The 26126-nt window shown below is 42.2% G+C and overlaps 1 protein-coding gene across 2 annotated transcripts; it reads left to right on the top strand.

Annotated features, from left to right (window-relative positions):
* Positions 1 to 49: 49 nt before the first annotated feature.
* Positions 50 to 20478, top strand: LOC115616019 (kazal-type serine protease inhibitor domain-containing protein 1-like). 2 transcript variants are annotated; one of them, XM_030504825.1, is made up of 7 exons: positions 50 to 3976; positions 4412 to 4645; positions 8828 to 8956; positions 11342 to 11798; positions 17307 to 17467; positions 19036 to 19180; positions 20093 to 20478. In XM_030504825.1, exons 2-7 carry the CDS (start codon positions 4493 to 4495, stop codon positions 20221 to 20223), a joined length of 1176 nt encoding a protein of 391 aa, XP_030360685.1. In that variant the 5' UTR covers positions 50 to 3976; positions 4412 to 4492; the 3' UTR covers positions 20224 to 20478. The 2 variants fall into 2 exon arrangements, with proteins under 2 accessions (XP_030360685.1, XP_030360687.1); XM_030504827.1 differs by lacking the exon at positions 50 to 3976 and having other exon boundaries at positions 4271 to 4645.
* Positions 20479 to 26126: the final 5648 nt, after the last annotated feature.

The following is a 26126-nucleotide window of genomic DNA, read 5'->3' as shown; positions in this document are numbered from 1 at the left end:
GGAATTAGATGATCTTAAGGTCCTTTCCAACCCTAACTATTCTATGATTCTATGATTTGCTCCTACATGCAATTTTCTCTCACTGATGGACTTCAATACACCTCACACTGTGTATGTGTCTCCCTCTATAGTCCTGCTGCAACGCAAGATATTAACTCCAGCCTCAGTTGGGGTGCACAAAGACCGGTCCTGAGGCCATTTCAGTTGTCAAACTGATGCTCAGTAAAGACGGGATATAGAAAGTAAGAGACAAAGGAAGCCACCTAGCCTCTATCCTACTGCAGGTGCATCAGGCATGGCAGGGGAGGCAAAATTAATGTTTGGCAATATATCCTAGAGTGAAGCAAATCAGCTGCACTGATGTTCTGGAGCAGCCTGGGGTTGTTATTGGTGTTGCTGTCATCCCATGTGGGATGCAGGAGGAGGGCAGTGACAGATGAGCGTTGTGAGCCCAGACGTGTTATTCAGAGCAGAGAGGATGATGCACTGCACAATCCCAAGTCTTTCCCATCTCAGGTGTTGTCTAGCACAAGCTAGAAACACCACTGAATTCAAGATTAGACTTTCATATCCCCATAGGTATAGAGTGCAGAGCAGCTTCCATGTCACTGGAGTACAAAGATAAGTCCTAATATGTCAGCAGACACCAACTGAAAATAAGCCTTTCCCACGAAGGACCAGTATGTAACACATAAGCTGCAAGTGAGAACAAAGTCACAGGCAAGCACTGCACACAGCTCTGTTCCTTAAGGGCTAAGCCTTCCACAGGGAACAGGAGGGGTTCTGAGTAGCAGCCTAACCTCTGAAAGAGCTGCCAGGCTGATGGTTCCTGAGGTGGGAGCTCTTTTGCCTGCCACTGACATCTGCCCTATAGCTCTGAGGAACTTGGCACCACAAATCTGGATGAGCCACAGGACAGAATTACCCCAACATTTACTATTCCCCCATGGCACTGGTTTGTTTGTCCTCCTGGCAAAATGTGAATATACAGAGGAAAAGACTGACTTGCTTTTTAAGCAAATTCTGCTTTAGTGATGATCTGGTCTGCTGTATCCTTGCCTTATGTATACTTCCTAAAGGTGCAGCTTCTGCAATCTGTCTCTTTTTAAGAACGTTTGCACTTTAAGCCTTTGTGGACAAATGCTTGTGAATATGTGTTAGCATAGGAAAGCCGAATGGATAGTGAGCAGCAGTCCAGGCAACATGAGTAACTTGAGGAGCTCTCAGCCGATGAAAATGCTTGTGTCTGGTGCAACCCAGAGGAATACAAAGTCTCATAACATGCTGCAGAGAATCACCCTACCTAGCACTGGGACCAAAAGCATTCTAGCCACAGTAGCATGAAGCATTTTGGGGATTCATTTAATCCAGTTTAAAGTATAAAGGAGCTGCACTACAGAGGAGAGTTAAAATAGGCTAACACAGCCTATTTGCAGCCCTCCTCTAGAGCTAACACATAATGTGCCTAAGATCAGTGAGGGACAGAGACATACCACCTTCTAGCACATCCCAGCATCCCCTGCTTCTTTCTATGCTCCCCTCCCCACTCCTTGTTTTTCCCCTCACTCTTCTTGTGCCCACTTCAGCCCAGCACCAGCAGGAGCTGGTCCTGCTGCAGCAGCCACCAGTCTGAGCTGGGAAGAGGGTTAGTTTTCATTTTCAGGATGATGAAGGGTTCAGCTGAGGAGTTTCAGGACATGTGATTTACATTATGATTTCCAAGAGGTATTTGTATATGCAAACACTACCATCTGCTCTAAGGAATACTTTGCATTTTTAAAAGGTTAATTCCATTGCAAACCTACTGCTTGAATTGGTAGCAGACCCCACTCTCATTTGCTTACTGTATTTAGTGTCACAACACACAGCCAGACAGCAAGCCGTGTCTTCAAAAGGGAAGACTGTTTAGTGCTTACACCTGGCACAGGGTTTCTCCAGATTCTCACTGAAATAACTTTTCTCTTCATTGATGAATAAAAGCTATTTTAAATTACAGCCTGTTGTTAAACTTGGGATCAGACAATGGGCATCTTGTTAATCTGAGGTGAGTGTGAAGTCTGTAATGAATAATTTGGTGCATTTTCTTTCTTTCTCCCTCCCCTTTTGAGATCTGTCTCAAACAGACTGCAGTTCTCAAAATCCCTGTGGTTTGAAACTTTTTTTAATTGTGTTTTACTCACTTAGCAATTCACCAGGAGACTCAATATTGAACTGCAAGCTGCTATTGTTGGGCACAAAAATCTGTGTTGTGTCTTACTTTCTTCATCAGGTTAGTGCAGGTACCTACAACTGCAAAGAAGAAAGCTGTATTTTGGGAGCTAACAATCTGGGTGATCATCCCTGCTAGTAAGCTAAATGAACAGAAGAGTTAAGAATTGTGAACTGAAAACAGGAAGAAATCATCTGTTTTTGTTTTTTCCAGAGTGTTGTAGGGGTTTTACTTTCAGCCATGCTGCAGAGTTCCACCATTTACCCAAACCTCTACCAGAAGAGGGATTTGGACAGAAATGGCCTGTTTCAGTTTCAATGGTTTTTCAGTTCCACCGAATTAAAAAGCATGTAGATTTTTATTAATTTGGTACTCTATTATATTTTATTGGATTGAGACCCCCAAAACCAAATCCTTAAACTCCAGAGAACATGGAATTAAAGTTCCACAGCTAAGGTCTGACCATGCAGATGGCTCTCATCACTGCTGTCAGACCAAGTCCTCCCACCAGTCTAGAGTTTTCATTTTATCCATTTTGAGACTTATGCCCACCTGCAGTGCCTTGTTTCCTTGTTTCTCCCAAAGGAGAGAGTAAGTTTTGGCTTTATAGTATCAGTTCAGATTTTCCCAGAGATGTTCTGGCATTTCCTTTCCCTGCAGTCCACAACTTTGTGCTCTGAAGCACAAAGACGAGTAGGTTTGCCTTTGCAGTGTGCTGTACGTGGTACAGGAGAGCAGCATGAGAGCAGTATCCTTTTCGGTCTATTGATACAATAAGAGTAATCCACTCCTGCAGCAATGGATACCATTTACATAGTATTTTCTATAAGGAGAGGTAGTCACTTAATAGAAAGCCTCTTTAGGGCAGATTTAGATTCATGTCAGTTGCCATGAAACATAATGACAAATGTAAGACCATACCAGCCCTTTAAAACAGCTTGTGCTTTCATACACCTCTTTTGGACAAGTAGGTCAGCAATTAATGAAAACCATTATGACTTTCAGTGCATGCAAGATGTTTGTGGTTGGTATCTCTAACCACACTGCAGCTGGAATAGGTTGAGACTTCCAAGAGTGTCAACCTGGACAGGAAAACAACCTGCAGCATGCCCCGTTGGACAGGGACAAAGACGTCTGCCCTGCCAGCGCAAGCACAAAGCTGGCTAAGCTAAGAGCACAGGGTGAAATCCTGAGCCCACTGAAGTTAATGGGCTATTAATTTAAACGAGCCTTTACTTCTTAACTCATGCTCATGCACAGTTTTCATTCATATTCCCTCACTTAATGCCATTTCTAGCTACCATGCCCTTGATTAGAAACAACTATGTAAAGCTAAGAGCTATCACAGATGAACTGTGACCCCAGAAACAGCAAGAGAGTGAAGGGGCCAGGACTAGCACTGGGCTTCTAGAAATTGGCAAATGGAACCCAGAGCCCTGACCCCAAAAGCGTAAACATTAACAAAAGGTAGGAGTAGCAAATATCCCTAGAAAAGCATCATCTTCCTAGGGGCACTATGTGGTCTTCAACATTTGCGATAGTGATCCACCACTGATAGTTTTGTTTGCTTCTTTTTTAACCTCCAAGTATTTAGAAGAATGATCTTACCTGGAGATTGCTCTTCCTGACCAGAATTATAAGCCTGAAAGCCCAGAAGTGTCAATCTGCAGGATTCTTTGATGTTGTCCTGTTTGGACAAAGTCCTGAGAACACCAGGAAATCTAAGAGCAAGAGGCAATACCTGTGCTGCCAACCCTTCCTTCAGTGGTAAGTGCCGCCCTCCAAGCTTGCCTCAAGCCTTGCTTTCTGTACTTGCTCACTCTGAAGCTTCGCCCTGTCCCCTCTCAAAACTTCCACCTTCTACTGCTGCACGACTCATGATGCCTAAACCACCTCAGACTAAAGCCAGCAAAGCCTCCTCTACCCACACACAACCTGCATGTCCCCTCCACTGGACAGCACAGTGCATGTCTTTTCAAGCTCTCTGGTCACATATGAACATAAATGTTTGTCAGAAGTGTTAAATTTTGGAACAATTCCAACCGACGAACAGTGGTGGGAGGAAGATTCCTGCTCTCTTCTGCAGCTGCTTTGCTGGGTCATTTTGATCTGAACACCACTGTCCAGACAACAGGCTTTTTGCAAGACTTAGTTGGAAGCTGTACTACCAGAGCTCACAGCCTGAACCTGCTTCTGCTGCAGATACATTTACCTTTTTAACAATGGTCAGAGCTAATTGTGTCTTTGAAGAAGATGTGGGAAGAAGGGGCTGGAGTCTGATCTATGGTTTTGCATGAGGAACAGGAGGAGCCAGCACAGCCAGCAGCTCCAGCAGGTCCCACTCTGCCTTTCCAGACTGTTGTGGGACTCCGGTGCCCGACCAACACCATGCACGGTGTGGGCCTGCAGCCCTTAACTCCGCGTGCTCCAAAAAGGGTAAGTGAATCACTTGAGAATATCCCATTTATACCACTGCTCTGGCACACAATAGGTAAGACTCACGCTTTCAAAAACAGGCTCGGAAGTTTCAGTGGGGGTACCAGAACCTCCTCCTGAGCCCTTGTCCTGCATAGATGTCGGAGCAGTGCTGGCCCAGGGGGAGGGTTTGGCACTGGGCGTGAATCCTGTTTCCCTCAGGAGATGTGTATTTTATACAAGATCTATGTGCAGCCGAGAATTTTACTTTATATCAGAAATTGGTTTCTAGTTGCTTTTCTAGAGAAGGACCACTACAGTCTATCTGTACATTCCCTGTAATACAAAACACTACTTTCTTCAGCATTACTGTGAGAGCAGGCAGGTGAAGCTAAAGGAAAATCCCCCAAGTTTCCTCTCTCTGCCTGATTTCCTGACTGGTTTTAGGGACAGGTAGCTTTTGCTAATGAGACTTTCCATTATAAAGTTTCCATTGCTTTGGAAATTATTAACTTTGCTGAAGAGATCAAACAGCTCCTGCAGTTACAGTTAGAATATCCTAAAGATTTAGTTCCCAGTAATAACAGGGCTAAACCACAGCACCGCCAGAGGGAAAAACTATATTATTTGAAATGAAACTTTTCATAAATATCCAGCTATGAAGTCATTTTATATCAGCTGCTTTTATATAAACTGGACAAGGCAAACTGTCCTATCCGTCAACATTAAAGCTGCCAAGAAAAATTACTCTATATTCATTGTCTGCAAGTTTCCGAAATCTCCCCCTCTCTCTTAGGCTTTTCCAGGAAACACTGTGGTTTGCTGTATTTAAGAATTTTGCTGATACATGCAACTAGTAGCAGCACCAGTGTCATCTTCAGGCTTAAACCTACTCTTGTCACCACCCTTCTGCTGGGAAATGGATGGACAGATACACACAAACACACCTGCCTCTCTAGCCACTGGCCAGAGCTAACACTACTTATCAGTCTTTGTTAGGTGGAAGCACCTCAAAACATTAGCAGAGCTAGAACCATGTTGGTTTGGGGTTTGTTGGTTGGTTGGTTTTTTCTTCCAGCCCCTCTCCAAATGCTTAGAGCACATTTGTTACAGGTCTGTAACAAGCACCAGGCCAGCCTTCAAACATACTGCTGGAAGTTGCACCCAGGAAGGCTTGAGCATAGCAAGGGGCACACATGGACATTGCTAGCCTCTCAGCCATGCCATCTGTCCCTTGGTGGCATGGGTAACTGGGTGTCACGCACAACCCCAGGACAGGCTGGGGACCCCAGGGGTTGTTCCAGCCCTTTCTGCTCTATTAAACTGCAGAGGCTGCTGCACTAGAACATGACACCTGAAAATGAGACCTCTGGTCTGTGCAGAACACGGGGATGCTTTCGCATTAGTGCTCTCTAAGGCAGAAAGGGGACAAACCTTCATGCCCCGCCTCCCACAAGAGGAAGGAGAATGATGCTGGCTATTGCTTCTATATTGTACTTGTGATTAAAGTGCATACAGAAAGGTTCAAATGAGCAGCTAAGGTTTGCCAGGCTGGAAAGGTGGTCAGGACACATGGCGGAAATGCCCTCGTGACACCTTCTGTGCAAGTCTCCTCACTGTAAGTCTCACCTCTCAAAAGAATGGCTTCAGAGAAATGTTTGATTACCTACTGCTGATTCCCTAAATGTTTCTAGTGTCATCTTCGTATTATGGAACCGGAGGCTTGAGTGTTTCTAGATAAAACTACTTTTATCCAGTGTTTCTGGATAAAGGCTTTCAGAAACATGGTCTACTTAAAGAATAGCAGAGATGTGAAGCAGGCTTGAAAAAAACCCTTGAAATATCTGGGCCCTTGGAAGGAAACACTAGCTTGTGAAAAGTGATCTCCAGACTTATTTGTGTAAAAAGGAATCAGTAAGCCTATATTAAATAAAACCCAAGCATTTAGTACTAGAACAGTGCTAGCTTTGCAAGTTAAAATTTGAATGCCTACAGTCACCAACAACAGTGATGCTGAACTGTGACACAGGAGAGATCTATAGTCAGTCACTGCTGAAGACAGGTCCAAGCTGAGCCACCAGAAGCCTCGCCAAAGCCTTACATGAGAACAGTCAACTTGCAGGGGACAGACATTAAATATCCCTTCCCCCCTCATTTTTAGTAAATTACATGTAAAACCATAAAAAAAAAAAAAAGGTTAATGATCCTATATTTTCACTTTACAAAGAAAATAATTAAAATATATTATTAAAATATGCAAAATTTATAATTTAATTATACAATTACAGAGCCTTCTAGTCTAACAGCCCCACTGTATTTTGCATATTAGTGAACAATTGCTTTCTTAAAGCTCACAGCAGAATCATTTACTTGATGCTGGAGAATAAGTTAATTACGGATCTCCTGTCTTTGATTAATGGATTTAATAATTGTGTTACAGTAGAATTAACTTATACTTCATGTGCTTGCGGCACTAATGATGAGAGTCATGAAAGCAATGTGTTAGCAAATAGGATGGGCACCAACAAAGGCAGTGTTTGGATATGCCAGGACTGCCCGCGCCTGCGTCACCGCCGGTCAGCAGTTCTGTTAAGAACCTGCAAGTGGCATCCAACCGTTTTTGCTTCATCTGTCATTAATCTCCACCATTTGCCACTTTTTTCTCCAGAACCAAATACTGTTTTCAGGTGAGCTGAGCACTTCAAATGAAGCTCAATTCTGGATACTGTGTGGACAATGTTATCCTAGGAGATCGGCTCAGTATCAGGTAGTGCACATACCCAGCAGGCACCTGTATTCTGCTACTGCCCGGTATAACAGACCAAACATTAATTTTCTTTAATGCTTCTTTTGTGCACCTAATACAAGTATAAAGTTTCTTGGATGGAAACATGCTGAGTCAGCCAAGATTTGCTCTCTCTAAAGGGACCTCAATAATAGGTACTCAATACAACATAAGAGACAGAGCACTGTAGTTTTCAACCTTTACAGGTTCAAGGAGAGGAACCATCGCAGGACAGAGAAGGTAGAAGGGACATTTCAAAGTTTTTTGTGGTCTGCCACTATTCCTCACATGGCTCCTGTGTGTGTCTGTGTAAGAACCAGATCTGCAAGTCTGGCAGGCGCAGACTTGACACAAATAAAAACAGAATGAAGAGCTGAACCACATTTTGTCTGAAAGAGCAGTACCTCAGGAATCACTAGCAATAGGATTTCAAATTGCATCAGCCAGGTACCTTACTTATTACCATGCAAAGTAAAACAATGCAATACAAGTCAGCAGCTTAGCATAACGATGGGCCCCAAGAAGGAGGCAGGAAATGAACAGGAATACAATTTCCTTAACAATTCACTTACAGGAATTATTCTGCAAGACGCTGCCCATGTGCTGGTGAAAGATGCGGTCTGAGGGTACAGAAGCGCTGAACCATTTTGCCATATCCCCATCATTGCCCATCATCCAACTTGGGTACCAGTTCTTCCACAGGATAGTAACAGAACTCCTTGTGTTGATCATGCCATATGAAAATACCCAGAAAAAGCCAGGGAAATTGCTGCATGGCTAACACTACCCTGCCTACTGAGAGTGAGGGTACACTGATGCTGTTCAACCTGCCTGTTAGAGAAATTATTCACCAAAATGTTATTTCACAGGTGATGGTAGAAAGCTCCCCTCATGCACTGCAGCTGCTCACCTCCTCCCCTTGTTGAGGGGTGGTGGAGGCTTCATCTGCACTGCTCCTCAGCTCTCCAGGCAGCATTTGGGGGACGGTGTCTGAAAAGCAGACAGTGCTTTGGTGCCTGTCTTGCAGCTCAACCAGCAACACTAATCCACTGCTGCTTGTGTATGGTTCTGGGAGATATTTAGGATTAAGATAATTCAAGATTTGTGATTTCTGCCAAACCCACCAAAGCAAGCTTCAGGTGTTAGAGACATACTGAAACAATGTGTATGTTAGTACTGAACCAAATGGGACTATGCCTTTAGATCTGTTGCTTTTACCCCAGCAGCACATCCCGCTCTCTTTCATTGCTCCCTCGTTATCCCCCTTGCTCTGACCCTGCCATACATCCATCCAGCAACGCTCTTCTCAGCTTGCCACAGTATGGCTTGCTAAGTTTAGACACCTATCAGCCATTTCTGCATGTCATACCACAGGGCATTAACCTCTCCCCACCCCAATTTGTTCCATTTTGTTCCAGGTGAGCTCAGGAATCAGTGGCCAAATATTCTCCAGCTGCAGATTGCCTGCCAAGGGGCAGCTGTTCAGACGAGACCACAGGCATAATTTAGAGGCTGAACCCACCAAGAACTCAGATGACCTTAGTCAGGTAAGTGCCAGAAATGCTTTCTAGGATATTTATGATGGGTTTCCTCAGAACACAGAAGGTACTTCCTTGTATACTTCTGGTTTACAACCCTCAAATCACATGTTTCCTAGAAGATAACAGGCAAAACTCAGCCTTATAGGGGCAGTGGTGTCCTGCAGCCCCCCCCCCCCCCCCCTTTGCTTTGGCTCCACTTTGCACACATGGTTTCACCATTACAGTTGTTTTTTACTTTATATGAGCCTCAGCAAATCCTTTTCCTATAGATATCCCCTACAACTGTAAGAACAAATAATAAAATAGACAGTGATGAGTAAACCCTATAAAGCAAAACTAAATGTCCAATTAGAATTTGGTGAGGAAGTATGAAATATAACACATTGAACAGAATAAGAAGGTCGGACAAAAAATCGATTTCCCATTAAATTCTGTGGTTACTTTTTTTTTCCCTGACTCTCAACGTTAAGAGCATCAATTACACACATAATATATTTCTTTACAGTCTGATTCTGTGTTCAAAGCAAGAACATGCCCTACAGAATATGAATTAGCCCAGCCATCACACAGACATAAGCAGTGCCCTGTAGGTCTCTTCAGGCTGGCCTTATGAAGTGCTCCACCAGTGCAGGCTAGGGGGGAAACTGCATTATACGCAGTCTGGGAAAAAGAACTGATTTTGAAGCAGCCTGCTACTTCACTCCAAGCAGGAGGTAATCTCAATTGGTGCAAAAGGCATGAAGCTGAACTTGGGAAAAGCCATGGATACGTTTGGGATGGAAAGTAAACATATGTCCCGAAAGGTTTTGCTCTGTGGATGTGCCCAGAGGATGTAAGGCTGGTGCAATAAAATGCATCCTTCACTGAGCTTTTGTAAGGACCTAAGCACCATGAACACAGAGAGCTGAAAAAGCCCCTTGTGGAAGATTTCAGGACAAGCAGGCACAAGCATGATTTCTCTTTCATTTCATCTTGTCAACAATGTCTTAGTCTTATGCGTGTATCTTGAAAATGTGATGCACGTAAAGTTATTTTAAGCTACCACACAGAGATGTTCCTTTGTAGGGAGTGGTCATCTTTGACTCATGGCACTGACCCGTATTTGCAGGGTCTCCAAGTCCACTATGCTTCACTTTTACCTCCAACACACAGCAAGATGCATCTCTGCTGAGCTGCACCTGAACACTGGCAACAGCAGCCTATGGTCTATAGACTAGAACTCTCGTCAGCAGTGAAAGGGAGAGAAGTTTTATGGTGTGAGCTTGCCTAAATCCTGAGATATACAAAGACAAGTGCAACACCTCGTGAGAAATGATCCTGCAAACCCATTTCCCTGAACCGGCAGATATTTATGCACAGAAAAAGTGGGGGAAAAAAAGAGATCTCAGTGTTACCTCTTTCATCCTCCTTCATAACTCACAATGTAAGCACATCTTAAGAAATGAAAGCAGAAAATCCTCTGAAAAGATGAGTGATGTGTCTAATACTCCAGCAAACCCCCCTTCTGGGGTGCCTGAAGATGCTGCAGCAGCTGGTTCATCTTTATCTAGGTTCTAAACCTTTTGCACTTAAGTCCTGAGAGCCAAATGTGGACCATGTTACTCTGGGTTGCAGACTAGACACCCATAAACACTGAAAAGAAACTAAATGTAGAGAGAATGATGGATTCTTTCAAGAGTCTAAGCATCTCTCATCTTAAATCCAAGAGTTTAAAGTAAATTCCAGCTGTCTTGGATTGTCCCTTGATTATAAAGAGCCTGTAAGTAAATTGTTAATTCAGAACCCCCTAGCTGTGATCATTAATGGATGAAATTTGGTGTTAAACCTTGTTCTAGTCTCCAAAACACAGGCTCACTTCAAGGGTACTGCTATCTTTGGTCCTACTGTGTGCATCTATCTTTTTCTGACTTTTTCAGCTGATGGGGGAGAGGACAAAAGCTCATAGCAGTTCATTTCTTCATTTTACACTAATTTACCCTGTTCCCCTTTCTACAATAGCTGCAATATAACATTGTTTCAATAGAGCAATGCTGTGCAAATTTGGCTCAAGGAGACACTGAGCAAACAGCTTTTCAGAGAGCTTCAACTCAGCTGTCAGAAGGGGCAGTTGGTTTCTGTGCAAGCAATAGTCACATTCCAAACTGCATTAGAGAAAAGCCGGGGGGTTTGCATGCGGTTTTGTTATCAGTTCCAGATTAGGAATCTGATGCTAATTTCTTCTTAGAGCCTGTGTTTGCAGTAGAATTTATATTCTAAAACAAAAAAAGGATTGTAATGTTTTTCTCTCACTAGCTCGCTCTCTTCTTTTCTTTTCTTTTTCCCCTTTTTCTTTTTTTTGTGCCCCTGGCTTTACTCCAAGGATCTTTTCCGCTTGATCATTACATTCTCAAGATGAAGCACCCAATGGTTACAGCAGTGCTGGTATTACTGGTGCAGGTTTCTCAAAGTTTCCCTGCCTTGTACCACCGAGGCTGGTGGAGGCTGTTAAGGGAAGCAGACAGTTGTGGAAAATGCAATTTGGCACTTTGCTCTGAGCCTAAAGACTGTCCAGCTGGGACTGTATTGGACCGTTGTGGCTGCTGTCCTGAGTGTGGGAATGTGGAAGGTCAGATCTGCGACCTGGACCAGGGCAATCATTTTTATGGGCAATGTGGGGACAACCTCGAGTGCAGGCTGGATGCTGATGAAGCAAGGTTCGGGGAAGTCCCTGAACCCCAGTGTGTGTGCAAGTCTCAAGAAAGCATCTGTGGACCTGAAGGGAAAACCTACGAGAACATCTGTCAATTCAACAAGGCTTATGCTACGAAAAGAAATATCAGCATGAAACATAAAGGGCCATGTGAATCAGGTAATATGTACAGAGGCACTTCTAAACTGAAAAATGATCTTGTTCTTATTTTCAAATATGTACTAGATGCCCTAGTCTAACTTTATTAAACTAATTCTGCATTTTTCTTATTATCATTATTTTGTTATAATACTACTTTGTGTTAAGCATTTACCGTGCGGTTCAGCAGCTGGTACTTAATTTTGTATGTTACTAGACTCTGTATTCAACTAATGGATTAAATCACATGGTGACTAATAAGCCACAGATCTACAGACTAGTTCTGCTCTGAATGAGTGTGAGGTATTTTCTACAAGAATGTGTAATTGGGAAGAGGTAAGCAGACAGGATAGTCTGGCAGGACTGAACAAATAACTGTATGAGGACCGACCTGATATTGAAGTGGTGAGAGCAAGGCATACCTTATTCATATATATATACATACACACACACATATACATGTATGTATGTGTGTATATATATGTGTATGCAGAGTGTACCCACCTGTGTGTATATATGATAAGCAGTGTACAGACAACAGAAGATGAGGCTTAATTAACAGGTCTGTTGTTCTTACAAAGAAGTCCAAGATAATACAGTTTTGGAATCATTGTAAAATCTAGCTAACCCATGAAATAGAAAGCCAAATATTAGAACAAAATCAAACTGAAACTATTTCCCTAAAGACAGTTACAGAGCATGAACAGTTGTCTGTGACGATTGTTAGTGGAAGGATTCTTAGCAGGGTCGTACTGGGGAACCCTGCCTCTTGCTCATATACTGTTCTCATTCTTCACATTATTACAAGTCTTTACTCCTGGGTACCTTTCACCTAAGTCACATGAATATAAAATGAAAAAGTGAATAGGCTTTTGTTTTCCGAATGAGAAATTATTCTTTTTTAAGAAGTCTATGGAATATTTTCTTAAATGAAGGAAGTAGGAGAGGTCTCTGGGTTACAAATGGGTCACAGTTCTGGGAATCTGAAATTACATCTCTGGCAAAGGTCCACATATGAGAGCAAGTCAGGTACTTTTTACCCACTCCTCACTAGCAATATGTTGCCTCCAATTTAGACTGTATGCTGTGCTTTGATACTGAATGAACACTGGGAATTGAATGCTTAAAAGGAAAAGTGATGAACAGCTAATACCGGTTTTCTTTCCTCTTTCTCTAGCTGCAAGAGAACCATACAATAAAGAGTCAAGAATCAATACAATAAGGAATTTGCCATTAGGGTATTAAATTGGGAAATGAGGCTTGTCAGTAAAGAGACATTCAGAAAACTCAATGCATACCAGCCCACAATATGACTGAAGGCCTGTTAGCTCTCGGGCAGATGTTCTTATTTGGGGTTAGAACAGCACTAGTTCTTGTGGCATAATCCCTTCAGGCAGATTTCAGTTAGAAGGGCCACTCTAGCAGCAAGTGATGGTAACTCTGCAGCAGAGGTAGCTTTTCAGGCGTACCGGCTTAAAGCAATGTTCTGCTCTAATTAATTAAACAGAACTGGCCACGTATAAAAGTCTTTAATTTGGAAGTACTAACACTTTTAATTGCAGATGTTGTCATCCACCAGGCCTTGCAGTCACCCCTGAGGTAAATAACACTACACATAGAGGAGGAATGAGCTCAGCTGCTCTGTATGCAGGAATCGCTCCCAAGGCTTTCCCACTGCTTCCCTGGCTTCCCAGAAAGGCTGAACTCTCTCGCCTGGAATGCAGAGAAATTTCCCAGGATTGCTCGGCTTACTGAATTGCACGGAAGCCTGGTGGAAAGTTCATAGCCATGTCAGTGCTGTGCAGAGTTTAGTTAAGAAAAAGGGGGGCCTATCTCTTTGGTTCCTGCCAAGGTCAGTGTCTGTGCCCTGCTACAGCAGAGCACCTCAGGTGGGTGCTGGCCTCGCCGGGGAAGGGGAGGACAAGTGCCCCTCTTGTGCCTCTCTTCTCAACCTCTCTGAGCAGCAGCTCACCATGCTGGGTTGTGGATTCTCTTTTAGATCCTGCAAGGAGCCTGGGCCTTTTAGCGAGCAGCAGGACACACGGGTGCTACCACGGTGCACCTCTAAGAGTCTGCCAGTAAGCTCCCTCTTTAGCAAGGCAGCTATCTGAAGCAGGCATGTGAAAGCGCTCGGTGATTCAGGCTGTTTTTTCACGGCTGCAACTGATGACAAAAGGCAACAGGGAGTCTGGCTCTAAGAGCAGCAGCTTAGCTGTGGCACTCGCTTTCTGCTGACTCCAATTTGCATGAGAAACAAACACTGAACACTGGGGGGTCTGGTACCAAGCTATAAATATAACCTTCACTCAACTCAAAGTACTTTGTTTTGTTATTTCTCCTTCAAAGCATCTGCTGTTTCCTATTGACGCCAAATGGATTAATTGTATACAGCAAGCAATGAATAAATAAATAACAATAAAATCCTTTCATCACAAGAGTATAGCCTTTTATCTTCTGTGCATCACCAGAAAAAGGAGAAGAAAAAGGCCCAGCTCCCTAAAGCAACAGTGGAAAAGCCTTTCTTTTCCTGAAAGCTAGTTTTGATCAGTTTATCTAATAATTTACCAAGGTTACCAAGAACATTGATTATATGCAGATTCTCCACACTTAATTCATCCTCATTCACATTCAAACCTCTCTTGCTGATGATTTAATGATGTAACAGAACAATTTAGTAGTGATTCTCTTTATATTTAGCTGTGTTACGCAGATTATTTTAAACGTAAATTTGGGATTAAAAAACAAATAAGCAAGCCATGAAATTTTCTGACATTTTCATCAAATCAGACATAGATTAGAAAAAATGAGTTAAGGGAAAAAGAAATATCTAATTCATTAGTTTGGGGTGATACTGGGTTAATGTTGTTTGTGAAAGGAGAAGCAGTATTTTGACATTTCCTGGCTTCTGGACTATTTCTTCTATAACACATGAGGATAATTCACAATGGGGACTATAAAAGGAAAGGAGCAACTACTGCGCATATACTCCAGGAATGAAAATGACAGGTTATCGTAACAGTAAAGATCTGTTCCTAAAAACACAGTTATACATAAAAAGTGCACACGGATATGCATGGGAAAATTTGGCTGAACACAAAATCTGAACCACTCAAACCCAAAGTTTGGAAATTTATGTTAAAATGAGATCTCGCTACTTCAATTTTCTTCTGTAAAATACAGCAAAATGGTGGTTTGAGATGTGTATTATTTTATTTCTGGAAGCACTTCAAGTTTGAGTCAGTAATGCAGGTATTTATTGTGTGTTCAGATTCAGAAAAGGCAGTTTGGTTAGATCAAAACTGTGGTTCTTCCTACTTGCTATGAGTTTGATCTCACATATTGCCAGTCCTGGTCAGCCCCAGTCCAGCAAAGCCTTAACTACCTCTATAGAAGTGCCCACCTGGGTGAGACTGAGCGTACCTTGGCATTCCAAGCTGTCACAGTATTCTCCTTACAGTTAATGGAAGAAGGAGTATTTCCAGTGCGGAATTCATCTTGGTGTATGGTAGACAGTGCTGGACAAATTTCTCCTAGGGGAACAGCTATAATGTATATCTGTAATTCAGACCCTGACATCCTCGAGCCTAAGGGTACATTTACACGGTGCGGTGAAGCCAGAGCCCTCAGCCTTACACAGCTGTGTCTGTGGACAGTCACATAAGCAGGACAGTTCTTGGCAATACTTCAGTGGTGTTGGTGTATCCGCAAGACATCTGTGTTAGCACCAGAACAAAACCACCAGCCAGGCAGCATCTGCCTATTTAAAAAGGTTTTTCTCCTGTCTCTCTACAGAAGTAATTTAAAGAACTCATGTGAGTCAACATAGACATTTGGTTTCTTTTTTACACTTAACTTTAAGCTTAACTACAACACACATATGACTAAAAGAAACGTGGCTGCATTGAGTTTTAATATTTCAAATTATATTTTAATATCAGACCCTATGTGATAAAAATGTCTCAACCAAAATATTCGGTTAATGCTGATTTGAAGACAAGATTTTTGAAACAATATACAGTTCTTATGAAAGAATGAGCATTTAAGGATTTAAGTATCCTAGTTTGAGAACCTTACTTTGGAAAAGTAGCAGGACTGTTTAATGAGTCATTCATCAATGGGGAAATTGATACTTTGCTGTATAATTTGTTTGCAGTTAATTTTACTCAGGATGCATTTGATATTTTCTGCACAGATATAAATTCTGAAAAACTGGCAAATGCATTAGAAACTTTGCTCAAATACGTGGAACAGGCTGTTACAATTTCAAACGCTGAAGCATAAACGCTGTACATACTGATTCAAATATTGCAGGTAAAAATACATTTACCGTAAGTTTCTATTTCCAAGCATCTGGGATCTTTACAAAAATCAAAGCAATAATTAAATACAAATCTAACGGCCCAGAAAACATAAATTTTTAAACATTGGTATGGAGATAGAAAGAAAACAGACTTTAGAAGGAAAAACATTTCTTGCTGAGGACGAATAGGTCAGGAAAACAAAAGCAGAGATCTCCAAAATAGGAGAGCTGTGATAACAGTAATTGTTATTTTGTTCTCTACTCCTAAATAGCATCATCTCCTGTTAACATTTAGTATATTCATACATGCTTATAGAGGGATGTGTAAATGATGTATGAATGCATCAGGTGAGAGTTTATTTTTTCAATGTCTTCAAATCCCTGGACTGGCTCCCTCTCGTGGTTAACGTCAGCTTTTTCTTTGGGAAAAAGGATCATACAGAGGCAAAAAACAAACAGCGGAGGGGGTGAGAGTAACAGAACAATAGGGAACAAGTAAGTGGAAATCTAATTATCGTAATAAACATAACACAGAACCTTACAAAAATAAATGGATTTCAATCCCTTTTATTCCTTGTCTCATGACAAGAACATCAGATGAAATTAATAGCAATTTTGGATAAATGTGGAATATATTAATGCTGTTATTCTGTAACTTGCTGCAATGAGTCCCGTGGGTAACAGGGGGGGACGAGATCTTAGCAAGTTCAAGACAATGATGTAGTCAGCAAACACAGTCTGACAAGCTAGCGATCTCAGTATTTTAGCTTTTAAGCTAGCCAAAATGTAACACAAATTCAGAACTATCATGTACAATGAAGTTACTCCGTGATTGTCTGCTACACAATTTCTTGTGTTTTCCTCTGAAGGTCTTGCTGAGTACTGGCTGCTTGACTGTGGGACCTTGAGTCTAGTCCATGGTAACAGTTCACAGGACATGAATGAAACTTTTGACTTCAGCTTAAGTTTCACAATCATGTGCAAGGGGAAGGACAGACATGTCCTTTCAAATTAGAGTTTTTGAAAACCCTGTTCACCCATTAAGGGGACACAAGGTGTTCTGAGCTTTAAAAGCTGCTTGGAATCATGCGGCTCTTCATAAAGTGTGAGATGAGAAAAGGTAAACTGGTTTTATAACGTAAAGTAGGAATTAATGTTTGTATGTTTTTGTGTTTGTGTTGTTCTTTGCTCACTGTCTCCTAAAGCACTGTGCTGTCGGTTCCTTGCAGCTCCTGTTATTTCTATGCCACCTCAGGATGCCCAGAATTACACAGGCAATGATGTCATTTTTGGCTGTGAGGTGTCAGCCTACCCTATGCCACATCTTGAATGGAAAAAAAAGGGGAATAAAATGTTCCTGCCAGGAGATGATACCCATCTCTCAGTACAGGTAAAACTTGAGTTCTCCATGCCATATGGTTTCGGATGAAGGAGCAGAGAGATTAAACAGTGAATTCCCCCTACAGAATACAGTATTGCTGTAATGAATAGATTCCCAATAGATGCCCTGTGACTATTTATAGAGAATTATGGTTTCAGTCAATGCAAGGATCATTGCTTTAGCAGTGTAAGGAGAAGAAACAACAGCAGGGGTCCCACCTGGCCTGCTTCAGGGAAAGAAAAGACAGAAGATTCTCCTGATGTAGGTATCACTCTGGAAAAACTGAAAGAACATACAAATGGAACCATTTAGTCTACTACCTAAAAGAAGGTGGATGTCTTCTGGAAAGGGTGGCAATAATTTTTCTACTCTCAATGCAGAAGCACAGTTCTGGCATGTATCTAAACTTCTCCTTTACAAGATGCTGTTTCTGGGACCTGCCATTTGGGTTCAGTCCCTGAGGCATTCAAAAGGAAAGCAAAAAAACTTGCTCATTTTATGGAAGATACTGTGTTTTAATCTAAGGGGAAAGAGTAGAATGGCATTAGTACAGGCTTCAAGCAAATCTAGAAATAGCCTGAAAGTCTGAGCTAAAATTAAATAAATCAAAAAGCTAATTCTTTTAAATGGAAGTACCATTCTGGGGAGACAAGCTAACAACAACAGATGTACAGGCAGACAAAGATGAACAGAGACCATACGGAGAAATACATGGCAAATCCAGCTTTCTGCTTACACAGCCCAAAAGTGATAAAATCCAACGGACATGGGGCACAACCTGAACAAAAAGGTAGACAGCAAAAGGACAGAAAACACTAATTAAATTACCAAAAGTACTAAGAGTCTAAGTTACTTAGAAATCTTTCCAGATGCAGCATGAACACAAGTGGGATTAGCAGGCTTAAAGTTGCTCAGAAGGAATGGTGCAAGGAGCCACACGCAAATGCTGGTCAGTGCAGAGGCTAAACTGAACCCTGTTAACCTAGTTCACAAATAGATTCACCACGAAAGCATCTCTGTTATGGGCCATATGTTAATGATTTTGGGTTATTTGTTTGGAAAAGAAAGCTCCCCCCCTTCAGGAGGCTTTAGCCCAAGTCAGTTGAGAGTGATTGTCATGAATTGTGAAAGCTCGCGGTGCGTCATGCCAATCCATTAAAACCCCGATGCCCAGTGTCAGCTTGGTCAGACTCCTTGACCCTGAACAACTCACCCAGACCCACCTGCCACTCTCATCCTGAAGAGATTTATGAGCTTGAGAACAGGCAGCAATGCTCCGAAGCAACAAGTGGTGCTGGGACAAGAGACAGGAGGAACTCTGGGAGTCCACAGCATGGGAAGAAACAGAAATGAGAGCACTGTGAAGGACAATGAAGTTTAAAGAGCAGAGATGGGGAAGAGTGAACTCAGAGACACAGAGCAGTAAGTTAAAACATAGGGCAGCAGAACCAAACAGAATAAAAGCATGACAGCAGTTAAGGTTTGGACGATGTTTAATACATCCATAATTCCTTTGAGAAATATCATGGTGCCTCCTAGCTACTTAATCTCAACTTTATTTCTTTCTCTTCCTAAAGGCAAGAGGTGGGCCTCAGAAGTATGGTGTGACAGGCTGGCTGCAGATTCAAGGCCTCAAAAAATCAGACGAAGGTGTTTACATCTGCCACACCAAAAATAAGTATGGTGCAACATACGCCTCTGCAAGATTGAAAGTCATTGATGGTAAGTATTTTCGGGTTTTGGATGTAAAGTGTACAAGAATGCATACAAGCAGGCTGCAAAGGATGGGTTTGTCAGAATGCAAATGAAGGATATGCAAAATTACCTAAAGATGTCCGTATTTTAATTTTTCTGTCCTTTTCTTCTACTTTACCACCTAACGGGTTAATAGTGTAATATTCTGCTGTGTATTACACCAGCTTCCAGAAAACAGCAAGCTGTGGATTGTAGCCATACAACTGAGACACATCCCACTCCTCTCACCTTTATCCTACAGAAGTCCTCTGATGTTAGCAGGAACTTTCACCCAGAAGAACACCTGCTGTAGCTGGGGGAGTCTCTGAACCATGGCAGTTCTGCTTAGCTCTTTATTTTCCAACAAACTAGGAAGGAAACAGTTGTTGCTCCTTAACAATACTGTTTGGAAAGATAAGAAATAGCTTTACTATTGTTCTGCATCGGGCCTAGTTCTGCAGAATAACACCCTTCTTCCTCTGGAGAGAACTGGGTTTCCTGGCAAATATGGAATAAAGATGCATTGGCTTATATTTGCCTTGTGATCTAAAGGAGTTTGTCACTGGTCTAGTTTGTCACTGACCTTGTTTGTGCAAGTGGCTTTCAAATTTATTGGCTCTGGTTGTATGTTCAGGTACGCATGATCTGCAGAGGAGTGAACTCTCAGTCTACTGGTATTGGGAATTAAATATATTTTCAACATCTTAAAATGTGAATGATCTAGAAATTTGCTCCTATGAGCTTCAGGTCAAGCCACCAGGTAAAAACCCTCTCCAGGGTTTTTACCTGGTGGTAAAAACGAGGGTTCAGAAACACTGAGCTCGGATACAGATCCAAACCCATCTTTCCTCTTTGTTCCTATCTACAACTAATTTAATCTGACTTAATTATGTCTTGCAGGCCCATCTCCTGCATTTGCATTTAATGCTGGCAGTAGAAGTGCAAGCTACAGCATTGAATACGGGGAGTATTATGACGATTCTGATGAGGAAGATGATGAAGAATACGAATCCGGGGACTATGAAAATTGAAACAACTCTGAATAATAATTTTTATACATCTGCTGTCCAATACCTTTCACACTCTGTTACACCTGCTAGTAGTCTCTGTGCTGTAAATGACTCCACTGATAACACACATACTCACTTGTGTATCCACCTTCCTGAAATTCAACTTTGGCTGCAGTGTATCATGGTACTTACCAGAAATAAGAACAGTTGTAAATCTACACATTCAGACTGTTAAATAAAATCCTTAAACATGAACCTGTCTACAAAGTATACTGAATGGATCAAGTTTTATATTCATTTTTAAGATGTAAATTTTAATTTCTTTCAAGCCTTCTAATTTGTCTGGAAAAAAGTTCATAGTTCAAAAAAAAAAAAAAACAAAAACAAAAAACAAACCCAAAACCAAAACTTGCATCAATTCCATTTTTCTATAATGTATTTAGAAATATCAAGAGATTGCTCACATGGCAACAAGCCGAAATGTGAAGGTTGCAGAACAGTCTTCAATCTCCTTAGTTTATGTTTTCTCCTAAGTTTCAGCAAGATTTTCCTTCTTATTTGAAATTTTCCATCGTTAGTCTCATCAAGGGCAAGTTCTCTCTTTGTCGAGGGTTATTTTGTTTACTTTTAATAAATACATGAAGCAATGACAGTCTAAAGCAACTGCATTGTTTTACTAGCAATACTCACAAATAGCCAGAGAAGACTTCTTGCGCACTCAATCAGATGAGCATGCCTTTGGCTCTGAATTAATGGATGATGGAAGATACTAAGTCATGAAAACTACTTTTGGGGGGCAGTTATATCTACTGGTGTCCATTGGCTGAGGATGGATGAATAGCAGTAAATTACTGAATGGTGTTAATGTCTAAGGAATCAAAAGTTGGGGCATCTGCCTGTAAAGCCTGAGTATTTCCAGTCCACTTTATCCAATGCACAAAACCGTGTAGTGATTACTGTATGCACTGAGGTAACTCAAAGTTAAATTAATGGATGGCGTTAAGGAAGCTTTAAGGGTAACCTGACTGTATGCATATACCTACAGCATAGATTGTTTTAATGTATATACAGTGCCTCACAAATTTTCTTTAACACGCTGGCTGGTTTGTACTTTTTTGCAATTAGGTTGGTTTTTCTTTTCAATTTGAGTTAGATTAAGAGATTGGCTATAGACTGTTTGCCCTGAAGTATTATTGATCTTTGTCCAGGTAGCAAACAAGCAAAGAAGAATTTATTTTGTTTCAGACTTCTTGAAGTATTGTCAACTCATGAGCAAAAAGTGTGCCACTGTATCACTGAAAAGATTCATTAGTTTCATTAGAAGTATGAAATGGCTTCATATTCAACTAGTGATTCTGTTGTTATGGGCTCTTCCTGCTCTTCTTAGTGATAGGCCCAATAACTTTTTTTGCTTATCCACTATGTATTAACTTGAACATAAAATTGTCTTGGTAAAAATCACTGAACTTTTTTAAAGTGTTTTTTGGTTTTGTTTTGTTTGGTTAGTTGGTTGTTTTTTTATGGAACTATTTAATCTGCAGACATACACCAGATCAATTGTAATCTGCATTGCAAATGAATTCATTAGATTACTAAACCAATCACTAAACTGTGGCAATATACACTGGCAAAGGACAGTAAGTGGCACAGAAAATAATCTTGAAATCATTAGCCATAGAAAGGAATTAGAATTCTTCAGGCTTTTTCGCTGTTGTTAATGTAAAGTGAAAACCAGAAATAAAAGAACATTTGAATGAGAAAGCTTGTAGCAGAACCATACCAAATGCCAGGCTGAGAGCGTTTGGCTGATGGAGTGCATCTACTTAGAAAAAGCTAAGCTAACCTTCCCAGAACAAAGGGTTTTAAATTAAATACATTGAATTTGTCTCTCTATGTATATTTTAATATATTTAATAATTTGTTGCAAATTATCAGCCATTTTTTTCAGTAAGAAAACTGCATTTTAGGAAAAACCCTGATGTGATGCAAAAAAAAGAAATGCTGATACCCTGAACATTGGCTAGTTCTTTTTTTTGGGGGGGCAGAAATGGCTGGTTTTGTTTGTATCCTTTAATTGAGTCACTTAAAATAAAATTTATAAAGCATGAAGGTTCGTCCCTACCTAAGCAGTGTGGCAAATGAATGGACCTAATTGTGAATGCATTGCCTGTAGCAACAGATCTATTCACAAAGTAACAACAAATCCAAGAAGTTGGTTTTATTCCACCTAGCAGAAAATGAGACATACTTGAGCTGAAAACTGTATATGAATACTGCAGGGAGGTCTCACTAGCGCATCTTCTGAGGCAGACCTAAACCTCTTCCTTAATTCAGCTTCCACTGAACTCAGCAAGAATTTTATTATTATCTTCCATGAAAGCAACTCTGAATTTCACAACCTGCTGCTGTCTGTCACATAAGCATTGTCACTGTGTCATTTCCCCCTCCCATGTAAAGATAAAGGAATTGTATAAAAGTTCCTAAATAAATAACATTTCTTAATGCAGCTTTGTCCTTTGGGCTAGGACTCTGACATACTCTGGGGTAGTTTCACAAGCTAACATTCTTACTTGTGTTAAATCTCAGGAGTTTTGACAGGTATTGGTCTAGGAATCCATTAATTCTTTTGCCAGACCAATTTTTTTTCCCCCTTAAAATAATCATAGAATCATAGAATAGTAAGGGTTTGAAAGGACCTTAAGATCATCTAGTTCCAACCCCCCTGCCATGGGCAGGGACACCTTGCACTAAACCATGTGGTCCAAGGCTCTGTCCAACCTGGCCTTGAACACTGCCAAGGAAGGAGCATCCACAACCTCCCTGGGCAACCCATTCCAGTGCTTCACCACCCTCACTGTAAAGAACTTCTTCCTTATACCTAATCTAAACTTCCCCTGTTTAAGTTTGAACCCATTACCCCTTGTCCTACCACTACAGTCCCTAAGGAAGAGTCCTTCCCCAGCATCCTTATAGACCCCCTTCAGATACTGGAAGGCTGCTATGAGGTCTCCACGCAGCCTTCTCTTCTCCAGGCTGAACAGCCCCAACTCTCTCAGCCTGTCTTCATACGGGAGGTGCTCCAGCCCTCTTATCATCCTCGTGGCCTCCTCTGGATTTGCTCCAACAGCTCCATGTCCTTTTTATGTTGAGGACACCAGAACTGTACGCAGTACTCCAAGTGAGGTCTCATGAGAGCAGAGCAGAGGGGCAGGATCACCTCCTTCGACCTGCTGGTCACGCTTCTTTTGATGCAGCCCAGGATACGGTTGGCTTTCTGGGCTGCAAGCGCACACTGCCGGCTCATGTTAAGCTTCTCGTCAACCAACACCCCCAAGTCCTTCTCTGCAGGGCTGCTCTGAATCTCTTCTCTGCCCAACCTGTAGCAGTGCCTGGGATTGCCCTGACCCAGGTGTAGGACCTTACACTTGGCTTGGTTAAACTTCATAAGGTTGGCATCGGCCCACCTCACAAGCGTGCCAAGGTCCCTCTGGATGGCATCCCTTCCCTCCAGCGTATCAACCGAACCACACAGCTTGGTGTCGTCGGCAAACTCGCTGAGGGCGCACTCCATCCCACTGTCCATGTCGCCGACAAAGATGTTGAACAGGACCGGTCCCAACACCGATCCCTGAGGGACACCACTCGTTACAGGTTTCCAACTGGACATCGAGCCATTTACCACAACTCTTTGCATGCGGCCATCGAGCCAGTTCTTTATCCACCGAGTGATCCATCTATCAAATCAGGCTATAGTTAACAGAAATCACATACAGAAAAGCAACTGCCCATGTCTCGGAGATTAAAGCAATTCAACTGGTGATTAAGTAAGGCACAAACAGTCACATGGCTGCATAGCACACAGCTGAGCAATTGCTCCCTGCCTACCTCGTGGGACAAGCTTTGTGCTCTCAACTTCTGTCCATGCTACCCGCTGACACCGCAAAGGGACCCAAACCCAAGGGGAATAGGTGTTTCTGGCTAAGAAGAAACATTGGCCCCAGGGAAGCTGGAAACTGGCTCACTGCTGCAGAAGCCACAAGCTCTCGCTCGCACTTAGCAACACATGTGCATCTCTCACGCTGAGCGTCCATAGATTACACTCAGTTCTAAAACTACTTACCTTCTTAGCCTCATTTCTGCATGTTTTTGCACAGCTTAATGGCAATGGCCCATCACCTGGAGCAGGATTCATAGTCATTGCTAGAGCTCATACTCTGCTCACAGGGTCAAGGTTTTTGAAGGATCTGCAAGAGTTTCCTCTTTTTGTCCCATCTTGGCAAGCAGCTTCTGGCTCTTAGGACAGTTTGTAATTGTAGTGCATCTGAATGTCTCCCAAATTTTCCACATTATAATTTGTGGCTGACTTTTCTAACCTCCGAGTCACCACGCCATTCCCTATTCCTCACTCCTGGGAATTTCTCTGTTTCGCTCTGTCTGCCCTCCTTTTAAATCCTTTCTATTCCTTTTCTTCTGTGTGTTACCACCAGCTCTTTTATTCTGCTCCCGGTATGTTTTGTGACTCTTCCTTTCTTTTAGACTATGGCTATAGATAAATTATTCTATTTCTTCACAGGATAATGGATGAAAAATGAGGTTAAGACCCATGCCAGGGATGAGGCAGTCATTAGGGGACTGGGTAATCCAAGCCAGCTTTTCGAGTACGATCCAAGTGACTCTCAGAAGTGCCAGCCACCCGTCACTTGTGAGGGCAAGAGAACAAGAAACTCCATTTAAAACCACTTTCCATTTTGCTTTTGCTTCATTCTCCAATAGTTAATGAAGGTATTTCGTACAAAAGCATACGGTTCAATGATGGTATCATTTTCAACTGCTGTAGTTCATGTACAAAGAAATTACTCTTCCTGCCCCAATGAGATTGTCGTAACTGTTTCCCAACCCCACTTCTAACAGGTGAATCCAGGTACGAATACACCCAATTCCTTCTTTCATTACAGGTTCAAAGCAGCTTCCATTTCCAGAGAAATTCTACCAGTTTGGGCCTCTTCTTTGGGGCTACCAGGCTTCACATGGGAATTCTTGCAGTGGTGCAGCAGGAAAACATGAATAATTTTAAATGTACTGCTCAGGCCCTGTATCACCTGCTAACCAGAATAAAAATGTCATGGACTTTTGATCACAGTAAGAAGCTGGCCGGATTAAAACAGGTTTTCCCATGCAGACACTTGTAGACATTGTTCAAGCCACTTTATGCCCTTAACTTGGAGGTTGACCTTTTTCTGCTTCTGATTTCCATGCTGTGCTTTCCTCACTAAGCCTCATTTATTCCTTTTGCTCTAGAATGTCATGGTTCCAACTCTGTCTTTGCAGTACTTCGGAAGTAAACCATCTACGTTAATTTAACAGAGTTTGCTATCACAGACCCCACCTGTCACCCGTACCAGTGTTAGCAAAAAATGGGATTCACCTTCTCCAACTGTAAACTGACACAACTCTTATTCTCTGAATTTAATTTTTTAGATCCTTTGTAGGCACCTGTTGAGGAGGATTCCCCCCTTTCTGGGCAAGGAAGCAAACGGTCCCTTCCCACACAGCTGTCGCTTCAGACACATCTCTGTGCCCATCACCTCTCAGGAACTGTGCCATTTTCACTGAAGAAAGCTTTCCCTTTGCTGTTGTTGTCACCATCTTAAATTCTCTGGAACTCGTACATTGTGCAAAGCCAAATACAGACTTACAGCAGCACCAAACTGGGGTAACCACTGAAAACCATGACCCTTCCAGTCAGGAGAGACTGCTCTGCCTGGTGCTGCCACCAAAACCCACAAAACACACGCCGACACTCTGCCACGCAATTATCACCCCCATACAGGGATGCGCGCACAAAATGGCGCCTCCCGCGTGAGGCGGCCCCTGGCCCCGGCCGGCCCCTGAGCCCGCCCCCGTGACGGCCCCGTCCCGCCCCA

The sequence above is a fragment of the Strigops habroptila genome, chromosome 12, assembly GCF_004027225.2.
Source record: "Strigops habroptila isolate Jane chromosome 12, bStrHab1.2.pri, whole genome shotgun sequence".
Lineage (NCBI taxonomy): Eukaryota > Metazoa > Chordata > Aves > Psittaciformes > Psittacidae > Strigops > Strigops habroptila.
Note: the sequence above shows the minus strand (reverse complement) of the source record. Positions and strands in the feature narration are given on the sequence as shown.

Bases quoted from the DNA above. Each gene is read 5' to 3' on its own strand.
- LOC115616019 (XM_030504825.1), top strand. From the start codon at position 4,493: ATGGTTTTGCATGAGGAACAGGAGGAGCCAGCACAGCCAGCAGCTCCA. The intron at 4,646-8,827 runs GTAAGTGAATCA...ATTTTGTTCCAG, and splicing joins CTCCGCGTGCTCCAAAAAGG to GTGAGCTCAGGAATCAGTGG. The intron at 19,181-20,092 runs GTAAGTATTTTC...TATGTCTTGCAG, and splicing joins AAGATTGAAAGTCATTGATG to GCCCATCTCCTGCATTTGCA.